This window comes from Durio zibethinus, chromosome 4 (genome assembly GCF_047325235.1).
Source record: "Durio zibethinus cultivar Kanyao isolate XHJ-2024 chromosome 4, ASM4732523v1, whole genome shotgun sequence".
Lineage (NCBI taxonomy): Eukaryota > Viridiplantae > Streptophyta > Magnoliopsida > Malvales > Malvaceae > Durio > Durio zibethinus.
Genome location: NC_143165.1, coordinates 12611077 through 12633442, shown reverse-complemented (window position 1 = coordinate 12633442; position 22366 = coordinate 12611077). Strand labels below are relative to the sequence as shown.

Genomic DNA, 22366 nt, shown 5'->3' with positions numbered 1-22366 from the left:
TGTGTTGTTGGGCTCGAATTTGCTGATAAAAACTATATATATCAAAATTCCCCTCGTTCTTTAAGATCCTCTTTATGAACATTCATTACCCTACATGTTTTGAAACAATTGTTGATCAAATCTCAACTAATATGGGTTGAAGAGAATATATCACGTGATATTCTATTTGATTTTGTGGTTTAATCATACATCTTGATAATTATTAATTAATTAGCAACACGCATGCAGGAAATAATGTTTAACAAGCTGCTTTATAAGATGTAATATGGACAATGTAACCAATCTTATTTGTTTTAATTAATTCGCATGATAATTATGAATGCATACCCTTAGTTTTATCTAGGTCAAATTATGCAATTAGCCCTATAAAATTTGAATTTTAGTTCCTATATAATAATTTGAAAAACTTAGATCTTTATATTAGTTTAATTTAATAATGTTGATATAATTGATAATAGTGTTAATCTCCGTTAAATTAATTGATGTGACCATTAATCATGCTGACATGGCATTCACTTTAATAACATGATATTGATTGCTGACATGGCAATTGTAATTAATGAAATTAATTATTAAATAATACAAATAGTCCTTATGCTTTTACGAAATTTGAAATTTAATCTTTATATTTATACGATTTGTAATTTAGCTTTTGTATTCGCATGAAATTTAAAATTTAATCCCTCTAATACAAAAAATATTTTAAATTTTTAAAAATTTAATCATTTTTAGTAAAAAACTTTGCGAATTTTACCTGAAGAACTTCATTTAAATCTTTCCCTACTGAACAACTTCTATATGGGGGTATGAGATGTTAGTGACGTTATATTATGTTGCATATGAATTCAAATTTTTTTTATTTGAAACTATCAATAATTAAAATCTAATTATTAAAATTAAAAATTAATATCCTACTAACAAATTAGTTGATACAATGTATAAATTTTATAAACAATTACGATGAAATAAGAAGCTTAACAATTCTACTAAGAGAAACATTACATGACTATTATGTTTAGTTAAGGATGTTAACCAATGATGTTTAGCTCAAGTGGCATTTAGCCTACCATGTTGACATTTGAGCACATTGCGTGTGCTATATATTTTTTGCATTTGAACTAAAAAAACACACAAAGTAGTTTTAGATATGTTAGGTACCAAATGCAAGGACAAATAGATTCTACCAAGTTCAATGTAGTTTAATTTTCTAGGAGTTCTTGAGCACTCTTCCATCATCAAACTAGCTAGAACATCCTTGTCAAAGTGATCTTATGAAAAAAGCAAGTGAAACAAACTTGTTTTTCAAGAAATGTCTTGCATAATTATTTTTTGTCAAAGGTTGTTAGTGGGATTTTCGGTTTGTGAAAATATCTCTTTCACCATATTCTTATCATGAGATGTCCCCTTTGATCTTCCCATTTCATGTCAACTAAAAATGCTTGCCTCCTTCAATGTACCAAGCCAAAGTTGTTGGATTTAAACATAATAAGTTAAGATAAGTGAGAAAATGCATTGAAAGCTGCCAAATAATGCCGTTAATACTTTGCTCAACTCATTGCAATTTTTGTGATAAGAGTTTTAAAGTGTTTGAGTTCGGATATAGCTCGAAAGTTAGGACAAAAATTTTAAGTTTGAATGGTAATACAAAAACTTTAATCAACTTATCATATACATAGAGAAAAATTTGACACTAAGCCTTTTATTTGGCCAATCTCCAAAGACAAAAAATTATTGGAGGCAAAGTGATGTGAGAAATAGATAGTGATAGATAAGCATGTTTCACATTATCCACTTACGTACCCAACTTCTTGGAAGTATCTACTATTTGTTTCACATATAGCAAAGTGTGTTAAAAACTCAAAATCAAAACTTTCATCAATACTTAATCATTTTTTCAAAACCCTAAGTCAACTATAGTTAAACTTGATTAATTTCACATGTTAAAGTTAAAATTCTTTCTCAAATATCTTGGAGTTTCTTTGAATTATTTTAAAAATTATATAATTTTTTGTTGAATAGTAATGGGTTTTTAAATTTTATTCGATTTTTTTTTTCGAATTGATTTAAGTAGGTTTAATTACTCTAAACCTAATGAATTTATAAAAAATTACTTTTACACAATTTTTTTATGTATTTAAATTTAAGCAAACACACTATCTTTGTCACTTGAACCAAACATCCATTATACTTTTTTGATGTAACCCTAGCAAAAGTAAATGCTTCCTTCCAAGACATACTTTCTTAATTCATTACAAAAAAAGTCATAGCAAAATTGGTGCAAAATTTAGTTATGGGTCCATTCTCTCACTCCGCATGCATTCTAGGTTAGGTTAACAAGTTGTTCCACACTTTTCAAGCTCACTAAGAACCATCTTTTTCTTTTCTTTTTCTAAGTACTATCTCTTTTTTATTATTATTTTATTTTTTTCTTACATATAATTGGTCAATTAGAGATAAAACTTGATCTCAAGTCATTTCACTTATTGAATTTTGCATGTTTTACTTTTTTTTAATAATTTAAGCATATGGGATTTGACCAAAAAAAAAAAAGGAAAAATTTCCTTTTCTTCAAGGCAAGCTAAAAAATGGGGGAAAAAACAAAAACTTTAAAAGATAAGAAAATATGAATCGGCATTTATACCCTTCATTGTCATAGCATTTGTTTACTCCTAATCTATAGAAATGAATCTTAGCCAACTTCATTTCCGCCTTTATATATACCCAACTTCTTTCTTCTTTTTCCTTCACACCAGAACCAAAAGAAAAGACTCCATCTCTTCTATCAAAAGCCTTTGTTTCTCTCTTTCTTGGCTCTTAAAAGACTTTGAAACCTTAATTTCTTCCAAGTTCCAAACGCTTTCCTCACTGAAAAGTGCAAAAACAATAGGACAAAAAAAACCAGAATCATGCCAGTAGCACCAAAGAACACACAGTGGCCTACAGATCACAGCTTGGAACTGAAGAACAAGAAAATACTTCAGTTCATTGAAGATGTGACTTCAAAAGCTGATGAAGTTCAAAAGAAAGTCCTGGAAGAGATCCTTTCACGCAATGCTCATGTTGAGTACTTGCGAAAACATGGCCTCAATGGTCACACTGATAGACAGACTTTCAAAAAAATCATGCCTGTCATCACCTATGAAGATATCCAGCCTCATATTGACCGTATTGCCAATGGTGACACTTCTCCAATCCTCTGTTACAAGCCCATTTCTGAGTTCTTGACAAGGTCAGGACATGAAAATGAAACAACCTTTTTTCTATACGTGTTGAATTTCTGATTTCTTTGGTCTTTTTGCTTGGTTTTAGCTAAATGGGTGGTTTTGGTACCATGTTTTCAGCTCTGGGACATCAGGTGGAGAGCGGAAGTTGATGCCAACAATTGAAGCGGAGTTAGGGAGGAGGTCACGGCTCTATAGCCTATTGATGCCTGTAATGAGCCAATTTGTCCCTGGTTTAGACAAAGGCAAAGGAATGTATTTTTTGTTCATAAAATCCGAGGCTAAGACACCTGGTGGCCTTGTGGCGCGCCCAGTTCTCACTAGCTACTATAAAAGTAGCCATTTCAAAGATAGAACATACGACCCTTACACAAACTACACTAGCCCAAATGAAACCATTCTTTGTCCAGATTCCTTCCAAAGCATGTATTCTCAATTGCTTTGTGGACTTTGCCAATACAAAGAAGTCCTGAGGATGGGTGCTGTTTTTGCCTCTGGTTTCATAAGGGCTATCAGGTTTCTTGAAAAACATTGGCCTCTCCTTTGCAATGATATAAGAACCGGAACCATTGGTGCTCAAATCACTGACCAATCTGTCATAGAGGCTGTCATGAAAATCCTGAAACCTGACCCTAAACTGGCTGATTTTATTGAGGCTGAGTGTAGAAAAGATTCATGGCAAGGGATCATAGCAAGGTTATGGCCTAACACAAAGTATGTGGATGTGATTGTGACTGGGACCATGTCACAGTATATTCCCACTCTTGATTACTATAGCAATGGCCTCCCTCTTGTCTGCACTATGTATGCATCTAGTGAATGTTATTTTGGTGTCAATCTGAAGCCTCTTTGCAAGCCAAGTGAAGTTTCCTATACTCTCCTTCCCAACATGGCCTACTTTGAATTCTTGCCAGTTCATAGAAACAATGGGGTTACTGATTCCATTTCTGTGACCAAATCTCTCAATCAGAAAGAACAACAAGAATTGGTTGACCTTGTTGATGTTAAGCTTGGACATGAGTATGAGCTTGTTGTCACCACTTATGCAGGTAAACTTTTAGATACATCAAGTTAACATTTTGAGCTCAAAATTTAGTTCAGTTGGTTCATACAGTCAACTCTTAAAATGTGGCAACTAGCAAATCTGGAAATCAAATCACATCAACTGCAACCTGACCCTTTCTCTATCTATTCGTAGATTATGGCCTCCTTTATACCAAAAAAAAGTTAACATTATTATAATGTAGTTTTACTTGTCTGCATCTACAGGCTGTTAAAACTAATGTTTTTGCAGGACTTTACCGGTATAGAGTTGGTGATGTGCTAAGGGTAGCAGGGTTCAAGAACAAGGCACCACAATTCAATTTCATATGCAGGAAAAATGTGGTTTTGAGCATTGATTCAGATAAGACGGATGAGGTTGAGCTTCAAAATGCTGTCAAGAATGCAGTGAACAATTTGCTGCCATTTGATGCAACATTGGCTGAGTACACTAGTTATGCAGATACCACTTCAAATCCAGGCCACTATGTGCTTTACTGGGAACTTAGCCTCAATGGCAAGACCCCAATTCCTCCCTCAATCTTTGAGGACTGTTGCTTGACCATTGAAGAGTCCCTCAACAGTGTATACTGCCAAGGGCGTGTATGTGACAAATCAATTGGACCTCTTGAGATCAAGATTGTTGAGCCAGGGACATTTGACAAGCTGATGGACTATGCCATTAGCTTAGGTGCATCAATTAACCAGTACAAGACTCCAAGATGCGTGAAATTTGCTCCCATTATTGAGCTTTTGAACTCAAGGGCCGTGTCAAGTTACTTCAGTCCTAAATGTCCCAAATGGTTGCCTGGCCACAAGCAATGGAGCAAAAAGAACTAAAGGAAATGGAGGTGACTACTCTTATTTGGCAGCTTGTCATGGAAGTTCACAACAATTGTTTTTGTGATCATCTTAGGGAAAAGTTAAATGAATCCATTCTAGTTTAACCCCTTCATGTTTTTATGTTTTGTTTTTTCTTTCAACTTCACTATTGTTAAATATTTCAAGGAAAGCTTTTCCAAGAAATAATCAACTTTTTTTGTACGGAAATTATTTTAATTGTAAAAATTTGAATATTAAATTTGTTGAACATCTTCCGTTAAAAATATATAATTATATAAACCAACTGAATTAAATTTTGTACATGAAAGACAACTATTATAAACTAGTGGCCGCATGCATTTGTTAAATTAAGGTGTTCATGAATGCCTCTAAAGATAAGACAATTGGACCAAGCATGATGGGACTGGCAGTGATGGTTATTATGATTGTGCTACTTAAACTAGCTTAGAGTAAAATTTTCGCAGCATCTTTTATGTGAATTGCCCATCTTACAAATCAAAATTATCCTCGTTTGGATGCCTTTATGGATGATAACGGTGATAAATTTCGTTTTACTAGCTTATCAAGTTAATTACTTTTATCAATGGGTGGCTAAGGGTTGGATGTCTTATACAATTTTACTTACATTAGTTATGTATAAATGTATTAAAGCTGATTGAATATGAAAAAACGTTTAACTTATCTGTTTTCAAATTCGATTTAATTTAAAAAAGTCAAAAATTTAAATTTGTTCAGTTCGAACCTAGATTAATTGAAATTTGAAATTATTTAAATTAAAACAATTTTGAAAGATTAATCTAAAATAATTTAAAATTATATTGATTTAATTTTAAAACTCAATAATTTAGATATGAAATGATTCCAATCTAAGGATTTGAAATTGAATAACTTAGTGTAAAATTTGAAAATGATCTAAACTCAAAATAACTCAAAGCTAAAATAATGTAAACTTAAAATGGTATAATTTTTTTTTTATCAATTTACGGTTACAATCATCTCACAACCTAACTCGAGTATAATCCGAACCGTTCATTTGTCATCTCTATTTAGATATGAGTTTTCATTTTTGCTTTAATATTCATACCTCATCATATTTGGATAATAAATAAGGTAAGTTAATAATAATTTTATATCATATTTGATTTATATAAAAAGAAAATGATAAGACTGCAAGAAAAATTAATCATTTAGATAAGATTGTATGAAAAATTAATCATGTTCTTAATATAAAATTATTCATTCTTCCAAAAAAATATATATATATATATATATTTAATTCATAAAATTATACTTGCATGTCTATTACATCATCAAAAATTATATGAATAATTTAAGTTGTATAAATTTTAAAATATAATAATTTTAATTAAAAAATAAAATTATTTTATTTCAATTATTACCCATATCAAACATAAAATAATATTATTTAATTTTATTTTATTCATAATATTATTTTATACATCAAACAAAATGGCAAATTCTACCAACCTGACAATGAAATTTTCCAGTGTTATTGTAATTTTCGTACAATTTAAAGTACATGTGTGGAAACGCTAATCGTTTTCAATAAGTGAGGCTAAGGGCTTAACACCAGCAGCCAATGTGATTTTTTTAATATACTCGAGGCAATCAAATACTTCCTCACACATTTAACCAATTGTACCGACAGACCAACCGACTGTTGGCCAACCAGTGTGATTCTCAATCATTCTCTTTTTTTTCTTGTTTAAATACAAATGAAACCACAACATGAGCTTAACAAGTAAATAACAAAAGTTATAAATTCTTACATTCGAATGTCAAAATTATTAAATATCATCTCTTAATATCATTTCTTAAGAATTATTGCATGATCCAACTAATCTATCCATCGGATTAAGTCTCTTTTTCTTCACTACTATTTTTCTTTGCCCCAAAATTACAAATTGAGTATCATGGTGGCAATTTCTTGGATGCTTTGCGCAAAAGTGATGTTACAACAAGAATTTGTAAACCTAAAAAACTGAATAGCCTTGAAAAAATTTCAGTAGGGCTTGTGAAAGAGCAATGACCAACTTCACCAAGGTATTGCTCCATGAACCAAACACCCCTGTTATCGTCCCGTTTGAACTATAACTATAAATCTTTGGAATTTATGGGGTTGTCCTGTTAATCATCACTATTAATAAAAAGGATGTCCCCCTTTGCTATTTGCATCTGTCCTTTATCTCTTCTACTATTTGCTTGTGTCCGGTCCGGTTGGCCACGCTGGAATGAAGATTTTCCGACAAGTTAGTAACATTCAATTGTAAAGGAATTTGATGGATGGCAAAAGTCTATATTGCATAATGCAAATGGCAAATAAGAGAAGTGATCATAATATAAAATGATACAAGATGTGGGACCAACCTTCTTTAAAACAAATGAAAGGTATAAATAAGCTGCCTCCCATTCATCTGGAGATAGTGTGCCTGGATATCGTGATGCGAAACAATGACAAAAATTTAGTAGTGTCAAACTAAAACTGAATGGCAAGATGAATGATTGACATGAGAGAATGAAGTAACGAACTATCTGGTAAATGATAAACTTACTCTGGTCTTGGTTACCATCACCTAATGCACCAAGCCGCCGCATAAGCTCTATATATTCTGGTTTTTTCATGTATTCGTGCACAAATTCATGTGAGTTTTTTACAAAAACTAGTTCTAGATCATACTGCAAAGAACAAATACAAGAAAGCATAAGCATAACAAATTTATAGTACATAAGAAATCCCAAAATGCCAAAAGTCTACTTATATTGAAGAGCGGTAAAATTGTTGCAAGGAAAAAGAATTATGAGTACAATAATATTTGTAAGAAGGGATTAGTAACCTCCATTTCCTTGAAAAGGAGTTTGCTAGGATCAGAATTATACCTCTTCTGCTAATAACTTGAAGACATGGAAGGGAACAATCCATTCAGGACAGTCGACAGCATCCTGCAACAAGACATCCCACAATGAAACATAATAAGTACAACTCCATGACAAAGTTCAACACCGTATCCCATTATAAATATGAAAGGCTGATATCTAAAATAGGAATCGTCAAAAGCAGTACCTCTAAGTGAAACTTATACTTGATACCAAAGGGATTGGAAGATTTAAATTTCTGAACCATGTCACAAAAGTTGTCAGAATTAGATAAAACTTGTAGTCAACATCAGTATTTTTTTATGAAAAAGTGAAATCTAATTGCAAGACAAAGAAGGATGCCATTCACCTTGTCAGCAAATTCTTCATCAAATTGTACCCAGTAGACACTGTTGCCAAAGGCCAATGCTTCAGCTGCATAGTCAAAAGTGAAAATAGCATCTTCAATCAAGAATGACATTAAGTAGTCTGCCATGACCAACAAATATACAACATTTGTTTACCAAGAGGTCAATGTCATTGCTTTGCTAATTGGTCTAAGGAAACCATAAAATTACATGATGTTATTTACTAGAAAGACTAGCTTTGGTCATTTTAGATCTATCATCGAAATTTGGATACGCAGATATGCAAGACGATATAGGCCCCTTATTTTAGTGTTAATCACATTAAGTGTTTAGTTATACATTGGATGATTCTTAACTTTAAATTTCAGTTATTGCTTCATTTAAAAATCAATTTTCTATAAGATTGTTTTTAAGACAAGAAATTTAAAAGAAAGTTGCAGGACTAAACCTTCTCTAAGTTTTTTGGTTATCACATTGGCATCTGGCATTGTCCCAATGAAGATGCCTCCCGGACGAAGTAAAGCTGATACATTGGCTAGTGCCCGACGTGCACGTGCCTCTGTAGACCAGGAATAATGCAAGGCAAACTGCAAAATTTAAGAGTGCATCGTTACAACCACAATTATGGTTTCAGTTATATATAGAGCTAGTATGAAAAAGCAGATTAGTAAGTATGGGTACCTCCGCTACATAGCATTCTATTAAGAATATTTTCAGAATAGTAAAGAACTGAAGCTCAAACTTTTCAATAATAACCAATTCATTGACAAGATAACAAATCAGTAAATAGCTTGAACTGATAAAATAAACCTATGTGGTAATTTTAGCATTAGGCAGCAGAATAGACATTTAATAGCATGTGTTCCAATAATAAAAGGAAACAGCAATAGAACTTCAGTCACCTGGCAACTGCAGATATCAAAAGGAGCATCATCTGCCAAAACTCTATCCAGGCGCATCTGAAAATCATCCAAATATTAAAATTAAAACATATCTTCTAACACCTACTAAACCACATAATCCTTAACTAATAAGTTGGTCCCAAGTCCAGTTCCCCAAAAGGCAAATTCTGTTTCACTGGTAGAGATATCTGTTTTTATATATCACCACTAGTCAATATTGGCCATGACTAAGCACGCCACTTATTATGATAATTAAACCAGAGAAGCAGAGACCAAAGTAAGCTGGCTATGAAGATGTATTAAGCTGGCTATGAAGATGCATTTCAAAAGTGACTATCAACATTTCCATTACCTCAAAACAATCCCCACATATGAGACGGGCAGGGAAAGTGAACTTTTTGCGACGTTGATGATGGTCGGCTTCACCATTATATCGCGTACGACAATCTTCTATCTGTGCATAAATGGAGAATGTAAAATGAATATGGCAGCTTGAGACATAAATAGATGTCAAAAGAAGATAAATTTTCCCTTTCTTCTCTTTCCTAATTACTTCCTTTTTCAGGTGAGGGGGATGTGGGGATGAAAAGCATATAGCAAGAAAACTTCACTGCAGGCTGTTAATGGCCTTAGAAGCACACATTCTTTTTAAGCTAGAAACCATCTAAACTTCCATCCACTACTGCATACGACTCATGTTTCAGAAAACTGCATTTTAAAATTATTTCATGAGGTCGTGAGTAGAATAAACAAACTGTGCAACAAATCTAAGGACGAACTTATACATGTCCATTTGGAAATGAACTCAATAATGGCATCATTGTTACCAAAGGTACTGCTCAGAGAAATTAATGGCTCAGAATAATTATGATTATAAGTACTCAAAGGGGTGTCCCACATACTAGAGATTGACCACAACTGAGCTACTAAACCGGATTATAGAGTAAACAAAAACAGAGAAAAAAGAAACCAAGTGTTTTAGCATTTTACCGAGCCTTCAGCTATATCAATCCCAACATAGTATCCAACTTTTGCTTTGTCCCATTTGATGAGATCACCACCCTAAAATACACGGACAAAAATAAATAACAAATTAAAATAAGTTGAATTTGGGCAGAAAATAGAGTAAGCTAAAAACAAATAAAGCTCCTAAAATACCTTGCCACAGGCAAGATCAAGAACAGCATCACCCCGACGAGCATAAAGCTGAATCAAGACACTTTTAATCTGTCCAATCAAAGAAGAAAATGAATGAAAAAAAAATTCAAAAACATATCATATGTTCACAATGCAGTTCACGAGATTAAAGGATATACCCAGTTATTTAGCTTCTTTAAGTGGATGATAGGACTTGCTTCTCGTTCTTCCAAAGTTTGATTTGTTCTTGCACTATAATGATCTGCTACTTTCCGAGCAAAAATCTTTGTGTTCTCATCCTCCAAAAATTGTGCATCACCTAACACCACAACACAAATTCAGCCTCTTGAACAAAAGTTTTACACTGAATTCTCCATTATTAGCTGTAAAGCTAGCTATCAAAATGTGGATTCTTTTCCTATCCTCACACACCAAACCTTACAACCTTTAAAACCCAAGTCCAAAAATCAACTCATTAACCAAAAAAACCAGAAAAAAGAACACACAATTCAATTGCATATGAAGAAACCACCAAATATTGAAAGATTGAAGCTTTTTATTCACTTTCATTAAGCAGCTACTCAAATTTGGCAGCTTTAATGCAAATCTTTTAATAATAAATTCTTTATTACATAATGTTTCACTTTAACAATCAAAATTCAGATAGAATCAACATTTTAACCAAATAACAATGAAATACACATAAAAAAAAAACCACCAAAAACCCTCGAAAGAATCAAACCCCAGCAAGAATTTTACCTTCAGGGTTATGTTTGAATCTGGATTGAGGTGGACCAAAAGAGGAAGATGGAGATTCTGGGTATCCACGTTTCATAGTCAAAATTATTAAACAAGAAAAAACAAAACAAAACAAAACAAAACAAACTTGTTTTATTTGAGGTTACTGTAAGAAAAGGATCAAATGTGTGATTTAAAAGACCAGTTCTGTTTCGGGTTTGGGTGTGTTTCTATTAGAAAAAAAAAAAAAAAAAACCTGAAGAAACAGCGGAAACAAAAGTGGGTTTTTCCTTTTGGAGGGTTGGGTTTGCGTTTGTGCGCTTGGATCAAAGAAGAGAGAGAGAGGGACAGGGAACAAAAACCAGAGGCAGACACGTTTTGGCTTTGTTTTGTTTTAGGATTTTATAATTTATTATGGGTCATATCGGCTCCTGTGCATCGAATTCAATTTAATTTTTTTAGAAATTGATATAATATTATAAATTTTTAAAGTTTAATTTAAATTTAAATCGATATTTTATATAATTTGATTTAAATTCAATCGAAATTTTTTTATTTAATTTGATTAATTGATTTTTGAAATTTTATTTTATTAATTTTTATATATTATTTTAATATAAATTTTTAGTATATATAAATAAATTTTAATACAAAATAATTATTTTTATTTATAAATTTTTAAAATATATAAAAATTAATAAAAATATATAATTCAATTCAATTTATTTTTTAAATTTTTTTAATATTTTAATCTAAATCTAATATATAAATTTAGTATTTAAATTTAATTTGAATCAAATAAAAAAATTCAAATTTAATCAAACACTATACTTTTATATTAACTTTTATTTTTTTTCAATTTTTTTCTCGTTTTTATTACTTGTTGCAAAGATTGAAATTTTTTTCTTTTCAAAACAAAATGAAGGCTGAACTTACATGGGGATAAGAAATTCCTATGGTAAATTGGATTTTTTTTTTTATTTCTAACTTATTATTTAACTTTTCTTAATTTGACACACACATATATATATATATTATAAAATTAGATTTTATATAATAAAATATATTCATTAATGATTAAATATTTTAGGTTTATACAAAGTAAATATAAATACTAAATATTTTATTACATAAATTAATTTAAATAAAAAGAATATAAAAAGTTACTATAATAATTTTAATGTATGTTTCTAAGTATTAAATTTTTTAATAATATATATTAACTTCAACGTATGCTTAAATGTCCGATCACTTTGCAATTATAAGACCTTCTCTCACCCCAAAGTTTTGCTTGTAAACTGTTACAATAGACTTTCTTGACAATAACTAACAACTTCATTCCTTTGTTATTTTATCATGGAGGTTTTACTTTTCACTTGCAGCTTTTGATTGGATTTTGATGGTTCTTGTTTTGCTGAACTTCTGGCTTATAATTAGCTAGAATTTAGTCATCAATCCCTTATGTTCAAAATCATCTGTAAAAAAAATTTTTTTACGTAAGAGGTAACAGCCTGAGAATAAGAGAATTGGAAAATAGTTACAAGTGTTGAAATTCGAATTTTAGACTTATAAGATATTATATTTAAAGATAATTACATAAATTAATTGAGCTAAATTTTATATTCACAAAATATTGTTTAAATTTTTGACATGTAGCAAAAATTTTCTTCTAATTGACATCTCTTGTTTGGTGCAATAAGTTCAGATGAATTGGCAATAAAAGTAGATGAGAGGAATGAGGAGAAGATGAAAAAGGATTGATTCATACTATCATGGTATTTTACTATTCAATGGTGTGACCTTTACTTGTTGCAGATTCAACAAAAAGTTAACCAAGAATTGGTTTGCTTAATAAGTTAAGGTTCGTCTTTTTTGATGACAAGATCTTGAATTTGAATACTATTGGTGACTGTTTGTTGGGATCATCTCGAATATACAACCTGCAGCAATCTATCAACCTTGCATTTAGGGTGTCAAGATTCAACAAAAAGTTCTAAATCTAGCTTCTCAAACTGCTCAATTCACTTCTTAATTTGAGTAGACTTTTAAACCATTCAACAGAAGCCTTTGGAATCCTTGTAAGGTTATTTTTGTAATCCACAAAGTAAAGTGCGAATCGAATGGTATAGTCGCAGTTCCTTTCTTAGTTATCTAGCAATGACCATACAAAATAACCATGGACATCATGTATATCGTCCCTGTGTTTAGTCATTTTTTTGTCAACTCCAGTGCCTCATGAAAAAAAATCTGATTTAAAGCATAACCAAATTTTGAAAATGCAGGAATTTGATACAACTTAGGCAACATTTTTCATTACCTGATAGCAGCTGATAGGTTTGATAGATAATCCCTATGATATTCTATCCTCTTGTCATCTTTCAAAACTTGTTTTATAGTTATAAATGAGTTACTCATGTTAAGTATTTAACTTAAAACCAATTGATAGTAAGTTGAGGGGTCCACCTGAATATAAGATTACAAGAAATTATATATTTATTATATGTGAGATAACACTACTTTAATAGACTTTTAACATATAAATGGAGATAAAAAAAACTTCTCACGTGATAGATTTAGAAATGGTAACAAAAGAAAATTTTAGCTGTAATACCATGTTAAACATCCAACTTAGTTTAGACTATAAAAAAAGTAAAAGGCTCCAACTTGAATATAAGACTATAAAAAATTAGATATTTATTAGACGTAAGATAATATTATTTTAACATACTTCTATCACGTATAAGTGGAGATAAAAGAAATTTATCACGTGATAGATTTAGAAATGACAACAAAAGAAAATCCTAGCTCTCATAACATGTTAAGCATCCAACTTGGCTTAGACTATTAAAAAATTAAATATTTATTAGATATGGGATAACACCATTTTAACAGTTACACGAGCAACAGGATTCAAACCTATGTGGGTAGAGTATCCAACTTAAAACCAATTGATTGTAAGTGAAAAGGCTAAATCTAAATATGAAACTACAAAAAATTAGATATTCATTAGATGTAGGATAACACTACTTTAACAGGTCTCCATCACATGTAGAGAGAGATGAAAAAAGTTTATCACATGATAGATTTGGAAAGAGTAATGAAAGAAATCTTGGCTCTGATACGATGTTAAACATCCAAATTAAAATTAATTAATAGTAAATAGAAGGGTTCAATATGAATATAAGATTATAAGAAATTATATATTTATTATATGTGGAATAACACCATTTTAACAATTTAAATCATCTATACCTGTAGGAATGTAAATTGTTAGACATTTCATAGCAGTATATATGAAGTTTAAGCAACTCTGAGGCTGGAATTATACTTACCATTTTTTGTCATTATAACAGATAGATTGCCATACTTATCATTTAGATATCTAGCCAACTTTTTGATGCCCAATGGGATAATGCGTATCCATTACGAAGCTGCCTAAAAGAAAAAGTACTTTCAACTAAGATTTATATGATACTTATATATTTTAGGTTTTTGTCAAGACATAGTCATTCTCTAATTGTTGTTCTACCTGAAAAGCTACGATTAAGGGGATGTATGTGACTGTTACATTTGTATGGATTCATATTCTCATTAATAAGCTATATAAAAGATTATGTTCTAGTATCTTACATAAAGAAACAACAGCAGAATCTGATGCAGCATCTTACAATATTAGTTTATGGATTTGGGTCCAATCATTCTAGGCATATAATGTGGTATAATGGTTTATGCTAATGAAGTCCAGAAACCCCACTAGCATTTTGGACATCTCTGGTAAGGCTTGAGGTAACCTTTCTCCCATAAGCCTTCTTATTGAAATGGATAGTCACCTGATTCAATTTACTTATGTCAAACAATTTGATCCATAAAATTTAATTTATTCTATAATGTCATGAAGTTTAGAAATTAGCATCAGATATTACCATCCAATCACAAAATCCATTGCTTTATTTGTTATATTTTTGTCCTTATCTTTATCAAAGATCAATTCATACCATTTTGTATCCAGTGCCATTCCAATTTGACCTCTTTGTCTTTTTTCAAAAAAATTTTCACTAATTTTAATTGAAGAATCATAGTGATATTTGATGAAATATTTTGTGGGATACCTTGAAATTTCACTGGTAACTCTGATAAACAGCAACAGTATGAGACAAAAGGATATTGTGAGCTACAATGTATGGTTCAGTTGAAGAGTTTCCTATCTTGCAAAGTAAAACAATAAGAATTGAGTACCTTTCGAGAGCTTGAATGCCAGTGTTATAACCCTAGATTGAGAAACCATGAGGTTCATTGAAGGTGATTTAGTGTTTCATTTTGTCCAAAAGCTTAGAAGCAAGTAAAGGCAAAATGCTTAAAGTCTTCTCTGCAATTAATTGCTTTTTTCTTTGTAAAATCTGTTCTTTTAAAATGGATTTTTGTTCAAGAATGAAATCTTATTGGAACTACCTTATTCATATTTCGAAACCATTATTGACTCATCATTAAAGCTTAACTTTTTTTTTATAAATATTGAATTGCTTACTTGGTTTTTTAGTGAAGGTATCCCAAATGTTATCTCCATTTTTTCTTTATTCACAGCTCTTTCAAACTACATTCAAAACATACAAAATTTCCCTTCTCATTAAACAATGCCTCATTCAAAACCAAAATCAAAACTGAAAATAGGATTACCAACATTTGAGTAATCTATTGGTAGAGTGTTAGACTTTTAATTTCATTGATCAAAATTCAATCTCTGATCAACAGCTTCAAATATGAAAAAAAAATTTTAAAAACATGGTTATAATTAACTTGCTAAGCTAAAGAAGCTATTCAGAAGATGAAAGCATCAAGCCACAAACAAATTGATCTAAGCCAACAAATAAGAGTTGCCTGGTTATAAAAAACAAGACCAAGGTGATATTTGACATTGGTGAAAATATTGCTATAGCTCTGGAGTTACTTTGAAGATGGTAGGTTATAGAATTCCTGAGATTTGTATAAAAGAAAACAGTGTTTAGTTGCATAATTGTAAAGTTTAAGAATATGGTTGATAGTTGAAGAAGAAATATCTAGGTAAAAGTGACTCCAATGTTGTTTTTCTTCTATTGGTGAAGGTGTTTAAATGGATAGGCTAATATAGCTTGGTGAAATTTTTCATAAAAGTGAATAAACACAAGGCTTTTAGGACCTACCAAGGAGATCAAAAAATTGCATGAAATATAGAGATTAAATAAATTGAATCCGAAATTTACTTCAATTAAATTGTATAACCATTTTTAAAAAGTGACATTCAACAAATTTAAATTTTAATACTTGTAATTTTTTTTTTAATTTTCAAACTACTCCCTCTTATGTATTAAAAAATACACAAAAAAATAATTTATTAATTGAAAATGCATACAAAAACAATATATATAAGATGGGTTTGATTACCTAATGCCAGTAATATATTTTTTTTGAAACAATCAATATTAATAACTTTTTTTCCTTCAGCTATCAACTTATCCTAACTTTTTTTCTTATCAGTTGTCGACTTATCCTAGTCCTAACTTGTAAGCGTAAGTATTTGATCCCGTGACCTATAGATCATCAAGAAGTCATATATAATTAAGAATGTAAATCTTATTTGTGCTCTATGAGAAATCTGATTTTTTATCAAAATCTAAATAAGGGTAGGTATTAAATTTTGAATATTGGGATAAGTATAATTTTAAATTTTTTATCAGATACAGAGATAGAGATAAGTAATATAGCACTTACATCATACCTTACCCATACCCTATATATATATATATATATATGTAGTAGGGTTACTTTTTTTTAAAGGACAAGGACTTTGTGGGCTTTATACCAATACATTTTCTTCTTGGATAAATTCAAGCTAATTTATCTATGTTGTTAGGATTTTATTATTATTATCATTAAAAATTTATGTTAGTTGTACATTTTTTTGTAATTAAACAATTAATATAACCTTTAAAATTTTCTTAGTTACTACAATGTTAGATTTAGCATATGCTTGATTAGTTACATGAATAATTGGAAAAATTCGAGAAAATATTGGTCCAAAAACATATTAGACCCTAATTTATGCTAGTGTATAAATTCAAATAAGAAATAAAACTTTCTACTAGAATATTTTGAAATCAAGAAGTTAATCGATACATTTCTTATTATATTATGCTTCCAACCTTGGTGGAATGGAAATCAAAGGGCTCAATATATGAAAATTTTTGCTTAAAGATGGCTACATTTTTTAATTTGAATATCAAAATCAATTGATTGAAAGATTTATAAATTTACTATAAAAACAAAACATATAAAGGAACAACAATTTTAACTGGCAAATGAAAAATTACCAAAAAGATTTTTTTATAGTTGAAATTATTAATAATTAAACTTTGATCATTAAAATTAAATACTTAACACCCTAACAATAAATCATATGGTTGTTAGTTACCAAAAGGATTTTCACTAGATATCATCAAAGGCTAATTAATATAAAACTGTAGGGTCAAGTTTTAAAGAGATAAATAAAGAGAAAATAAAAGTTCTTTTTTTGCTCTACAAAAGATGATAAAGCTTTTGATTTATAAATGTAATTTTTTTCTCTACGCCGTTTCACTCATTTTTATCTTGAAAACATTTTTTATATTCACATTGGTCATTGTTTTATTTAGTGGTAGCTTTTATACCTCACTTGATTTCTTTGATTTTCTATGATATCTATATCTCAATTATTATGAAAAACAACAAAGGTTAAATATATAGTTAAGTTCCTGAACTTTCAAATTTTGATCAAATTGGTACTTAAAGAATTTTTTTGTTAGATTGATACCTAAACTTTAATTTCATAAATTAGTTTACCCTAAAATTTAACTCCATTAGAAAAAATGCTAACATGTTTTAAATAACCAATTAAATAACACCGACTATCAACAAAATTTTCACTTCTTCAACCCGATTTTTTTCTATGTCATTCAAAATCTACATCAGTTATCAACTATAAAACCAAAAACAAATTAACGCATTTTTTAACAGAGATAAAAAAAAAATTTAAGAAGCTACTTTCTATGAAAAATGAAAGTTTATTTGATTGGGGGGTTTTGTGTGATTGAAGAGTGGTATTTAGGGCAATCGATTTAGAAAGTGTAATATGTTAAGGGTTTTGTGTTTAAGATAATCGATTGATCTTTGAAATTGGGAGCTTAGGGTAATCAATTTAGCAAGTGCAATTTGTTAGGGGTTTTATGCTTAAGGCAATTAACGAGTTTTTGAAATTGAGGTTTTAAATTAGTGACAGCATGTGTTAAAAGTCTAAAAGTGAGAACATTATAATCGACTTATAAACTAAAAAATTGATTCAGAAGTTGACACATTTGGTTGCAGATTTTGAAAGAAGTAGATTCCAATAACAACCTAAACTTAAAAACCAATTCAATGTCCAACATTGTTACATTGTATTTTGGGTAGCCATAAAATTTCTTTCCTTTATTCCACGGAGTAGTGGAGGTGCAAATTGGAGCTTTTAATTGATAATGACCAAAAAAAATTCTTGAATGATTTGTTGATGTTGAACCTAAGGTAGTTCACTCTCTGCCATTTGAAGAGGATTAAAGAAAGAAACAAAAAGATTGAAGTAGCTTCGCTAAACATGCAAAAAAAAAATCACACGATTTTAAACCTTAAATACCCACACTATAATTCCTCTTTATTTCAGTTGACTATTTCTTCTTTTTCTTCTTGTTAAACTTTCAAAGAAGTTAGCTTCTTTAGTTTTTTCTATCTAGGTTAAAAAATAAATGTGTTTTTTTTTTTTGTTTTAGGTTGATTTTTGATGTGACCAATATGTCATGACGAGGAAAAAATATGATTTGAGGAAAAAAAATTTTGTTGACAGCTTGTGTTATTTGATTGGCCATTTAAAACACATAAGCTTTTTTTTCTAACCAAGTTAACTTTTGGATTAAACTGACTTACGAAATTAAAGTTTAGGTACCAACATGACAAAAATTCTTTAGGTACCAATGTGATCAAAATTTGAAAGTTTAAAAGCCAAATATGTATTTAACCCAAACAAAAAATGTGAAGGGCAACAAATGTTTCTTTCCAAATACAGATGCATTCACAAAAACTACTAAAATCAATGAAATTCTAATTGATATTTCAAGATTTAAGTAATAAAGTTGACGTAAAGAATGTGCCTTAAAGATCCCTTAGTGAGGAGATTAGATTCAAGCAAAACTTGAAAAATATTTATGAACGTATTAGTAAAAGAAAATCTTGAAACTAGTAAAAAGAACTAATAAATTTATAAACAATATCTTTCATTTATTTAATCAAAAGTAATTAATTTCATTTATATCAAAAACAAGTGAAATCATTTTTCTCCTTATAATTGATTCATGTCATGGTGATTATTTTCTACCATAACTTTCGTTGACACAATTAATTAATATGGAATTCCTCAAAGAGAAAGACTAGGTGAAACATCATCAACTAAACTGCACATTTTTCATATTTGTGCAATCTTTAGAAAAATTACCAATGTATCATTATTTTTTAACAAAGGATTTGAAACTCAATTTACACATAATTTGATAGTTTTAAATATTAAAATGATATGAAAAATATATGCAAATGACACAATTTCATAAAAACTGTTGATTTGATAAAAAAAATTTCATGTTTAGTATGTTGACATGAATCATGATAAAATAATTTATATTTTTTATTTTGTGATAATTAACATTTTGAAGCTATTGCTATATTACTAGAATAGCTTGGGAAATGGTAGGTTATAGAATTCCTAAGATTTGTATAAAAGGAAACAATGATTAGTTATCTTAATCGTAGAGTTTAAAAATATAGTTGATAGTTGAAGAAGAAATAGTAAGGCAAAAGTGAATCCAATGTTGTTTTTCTCCTCCAAGTGAAGGTTTTTAAATGGATAGGCTAATGTTGCCTAGTGAAGTTTTTTATGAAAGCTAATATAAAGACAGTTAATGGTCAGAAGGCTTTTAGGACCTACCAAAGAGACAAAGAAATTACATGAAGTATAGATATTAAATACATTGAACCTTAAATTTAGCTTAATTAGATTGATAGTCGTTATGGCATTCAATAAATTTGAATTTCAACACTTATAATTTTTTTTTATACTTTCATATTGCGACCTCTTACGTATTAAAAAAATACACAAAAAATAAATTTTTAATTAGAAATGTATATAAAAATGACATATATAAGATAGCTTTGATTAATGGGTGCGTATAATATATATATTTTTAAAACAATGAATGTTAATAACTTTTTTTCCTCGTTAGCTATTAATTTATCATACTTACAACCTATAAGCATAAAAATTCAATCACATGACCTATGGGTAATCAAGAAGACATATAATTAAGGATATTAATATTCGATGAAAAACCTAATTTTTTTATCTAAATATGGATGGGATATTAAATTTTGAGGATTGAGATAAATATGATTAAATTTTTTATCAGGTATATAGACAAAGAATAATATAGCACCCATTTAGTATTCGTACTCATACTCTATATATATTTATATATATTAAGATTACTTTTTTTAACAGACAATGAGTTTTTAGGCTTTATACTAGTACATCTTTTTCTCATATCGATTCAAGCTAATATATCTATGTCGTTACGATTATTCTTTTATTATTATTGAAAACTTATGTTAGTTGTACACCTTTTGCAATTAAACAATTAATAAAAAATTTTAGTTACTGTATAGTTACATTTCGCACATGCTTGATTAATTATATGAATAATAGGAAATATTCAAAAACATATTGTTCCATAAACACATTAAACCTTGATTTATGCTAGTGTATAAATTCCAATAAGAAATAAAATTTCCTAACTTTAATATTTTAAACTTAAGAAGTTAACCAATACTTACTCAAAAAGAAAAAAAAAAACAAAAAAAGTTAACTGATACATTTCTTATTATATTATGCTTACAACCATGATTGAGTGGAACTTAAAGAGTTCAATATATGAAAATTATTGCTTAAAGATGGTTATGCTTTTTAATTCAAAATATCAAAATTGATTGACTGAAAGATTTATAAATTTTACTATAAGAACAAAACATGTAATGGAACAACAATTTTAGTTGGCAAATGAGAAATTACCAAAAAAGTTTTATTATATTTGAAATTATTAACAATTGAACTTTATTCACTAAAATTAAAAATTTAACACTAACAATAAACTATATAGCTGTCGGTTACCAAAAGGATTTTCACAAGCTACCATCAAAGACCAATTACTACATAACCGTGGGATCAAAAGTTTTAAAGAGACAAACAAAGAGGAAAAAAAAATTTTTTTTCTCTACAAAAAAAGATAAAGCTTTTAATTTATAACTGCAATTTTTTTCTCTACATTGTTTCACTTATCTGGGAAACAATTTTGATATTCCCCATTGGCCATTGTTTTATTTAGTGGCAGCCTTTATACTTCACATGATTTTTTTGATTTTCTATGATATCTATCTCTCAATTATTAAGGAAAACAAAAAATGCGATGGCTAATAAATGTTTCTTTCCAATTATAGACGCATTCACAAAAATTACTAAAATCAATAAAATTCTACTTGATATTTCAAGATTTAAGTAATAAAGCTGACATGGAGAATGTGCCTTGAAGATCCCTTAGTGAGGAGATCAGATTCAAGGAAAACGATGCTTATGACCGTATTACCAAAAAAAAAAAAGTTCTTGAATGTAGTAAAAAGAACCAAGAAATTTATAACCAATATCTTTCACTCATTTAATCAAAAGTAATTAATTTCATTAATATCAAGCATAAGTGAGAAACCGTTTTTCTCTTCATAATTGATACATGTCATAGTGATTAATTTTTACTATAACTTTTGTTGACACAATTAATTAATATGGAATTCCTCAAGGAAAAGGATTAGGTGAAACATCACCAACTAAACTACACTTGTTCTATATTTGTGTAGTTTTTGAAAAGATCACCGATATATCATTATTTTTGAACAAAGGATCTTGAAGTGTTTTCTTCATCAATGCTTCATGGCATATTAGGCTGAGATTGACAAGTTGATGACAACATTCATCACTGACAGTTCCAGTTTTGAATATGCTTGCAAAAACTTCATTAATACAATGCCATATCATCTTACTTTTGTTTTCACAATCATTTGCCTTGATCGGATCAACATCTCCTGCCATGACTGCCCCACTAATTGCCAT

General features: G+C 29.4%; 2 protein-coding genes and 1 pseudogene across 2 annotated transcripts; 1 reads left to right on the top strand and 2 right to left on the bottom strand.

The window, feature by feature from the left end:
• Positions 1-2746: 2746 nt before the first annotated feature.
• On the top strand, positions 2747-5352 carry LOC111287539 (indole-3-acetic acid-amido synthetase GH3.6-like). Its single transcript, XM_022878162.2, has 3 exons — positions 2747-3229; positions 3342-4270; positions 4516-5352. Exons 1-3 carry the CDS (start codon positions 2907-2909, stop codon positions 5100-5102), a joined length of 1839 nt encoding a protein of 612 aa, XP_022733897.2. The 5' UTR covers positions 2747-2906; the 3' UTR covers positions 5103-5352.
• Positions 5353-6842: 1490 nt separating this feature from the next.
• LOC111288362 (mRNA cap guanine-N(7) methyltransferase 1-like) lies at positions 6843-11504 on the bottom strand. Its single transcript, XM_022879239.2, has 13 exons — positions 11146-11504; positions 10566-10705; positions 10408-10476; positions 10240-10311; positions 9602-9703; positions 9250-9306; positions 8796-8934; positions 8350-8414; positions 8188-8238; positions 8004-8066; positions 7679-7802; positions 7494-7555; positions 6843-7352 (listed from the first exon to the last, which is right to left on the bottom strand). Exons 1-13 carry the CDS (start codon positions 11219-11221, stop codon positions 7254-7256), a joined length of 1119 nt encoding a protein of 372 aa, XP_022734974.2. The 5' UTR covers positions 11222-11504; the 3' UTR covers positions 6843-7253.
• Positions 11505-13067: 1563 nt separating this feature from the next.
• Positions 13068-22366, bottom strand: LOC111288876 (putative beta-glucosidase 41; annotated as a pseudogene).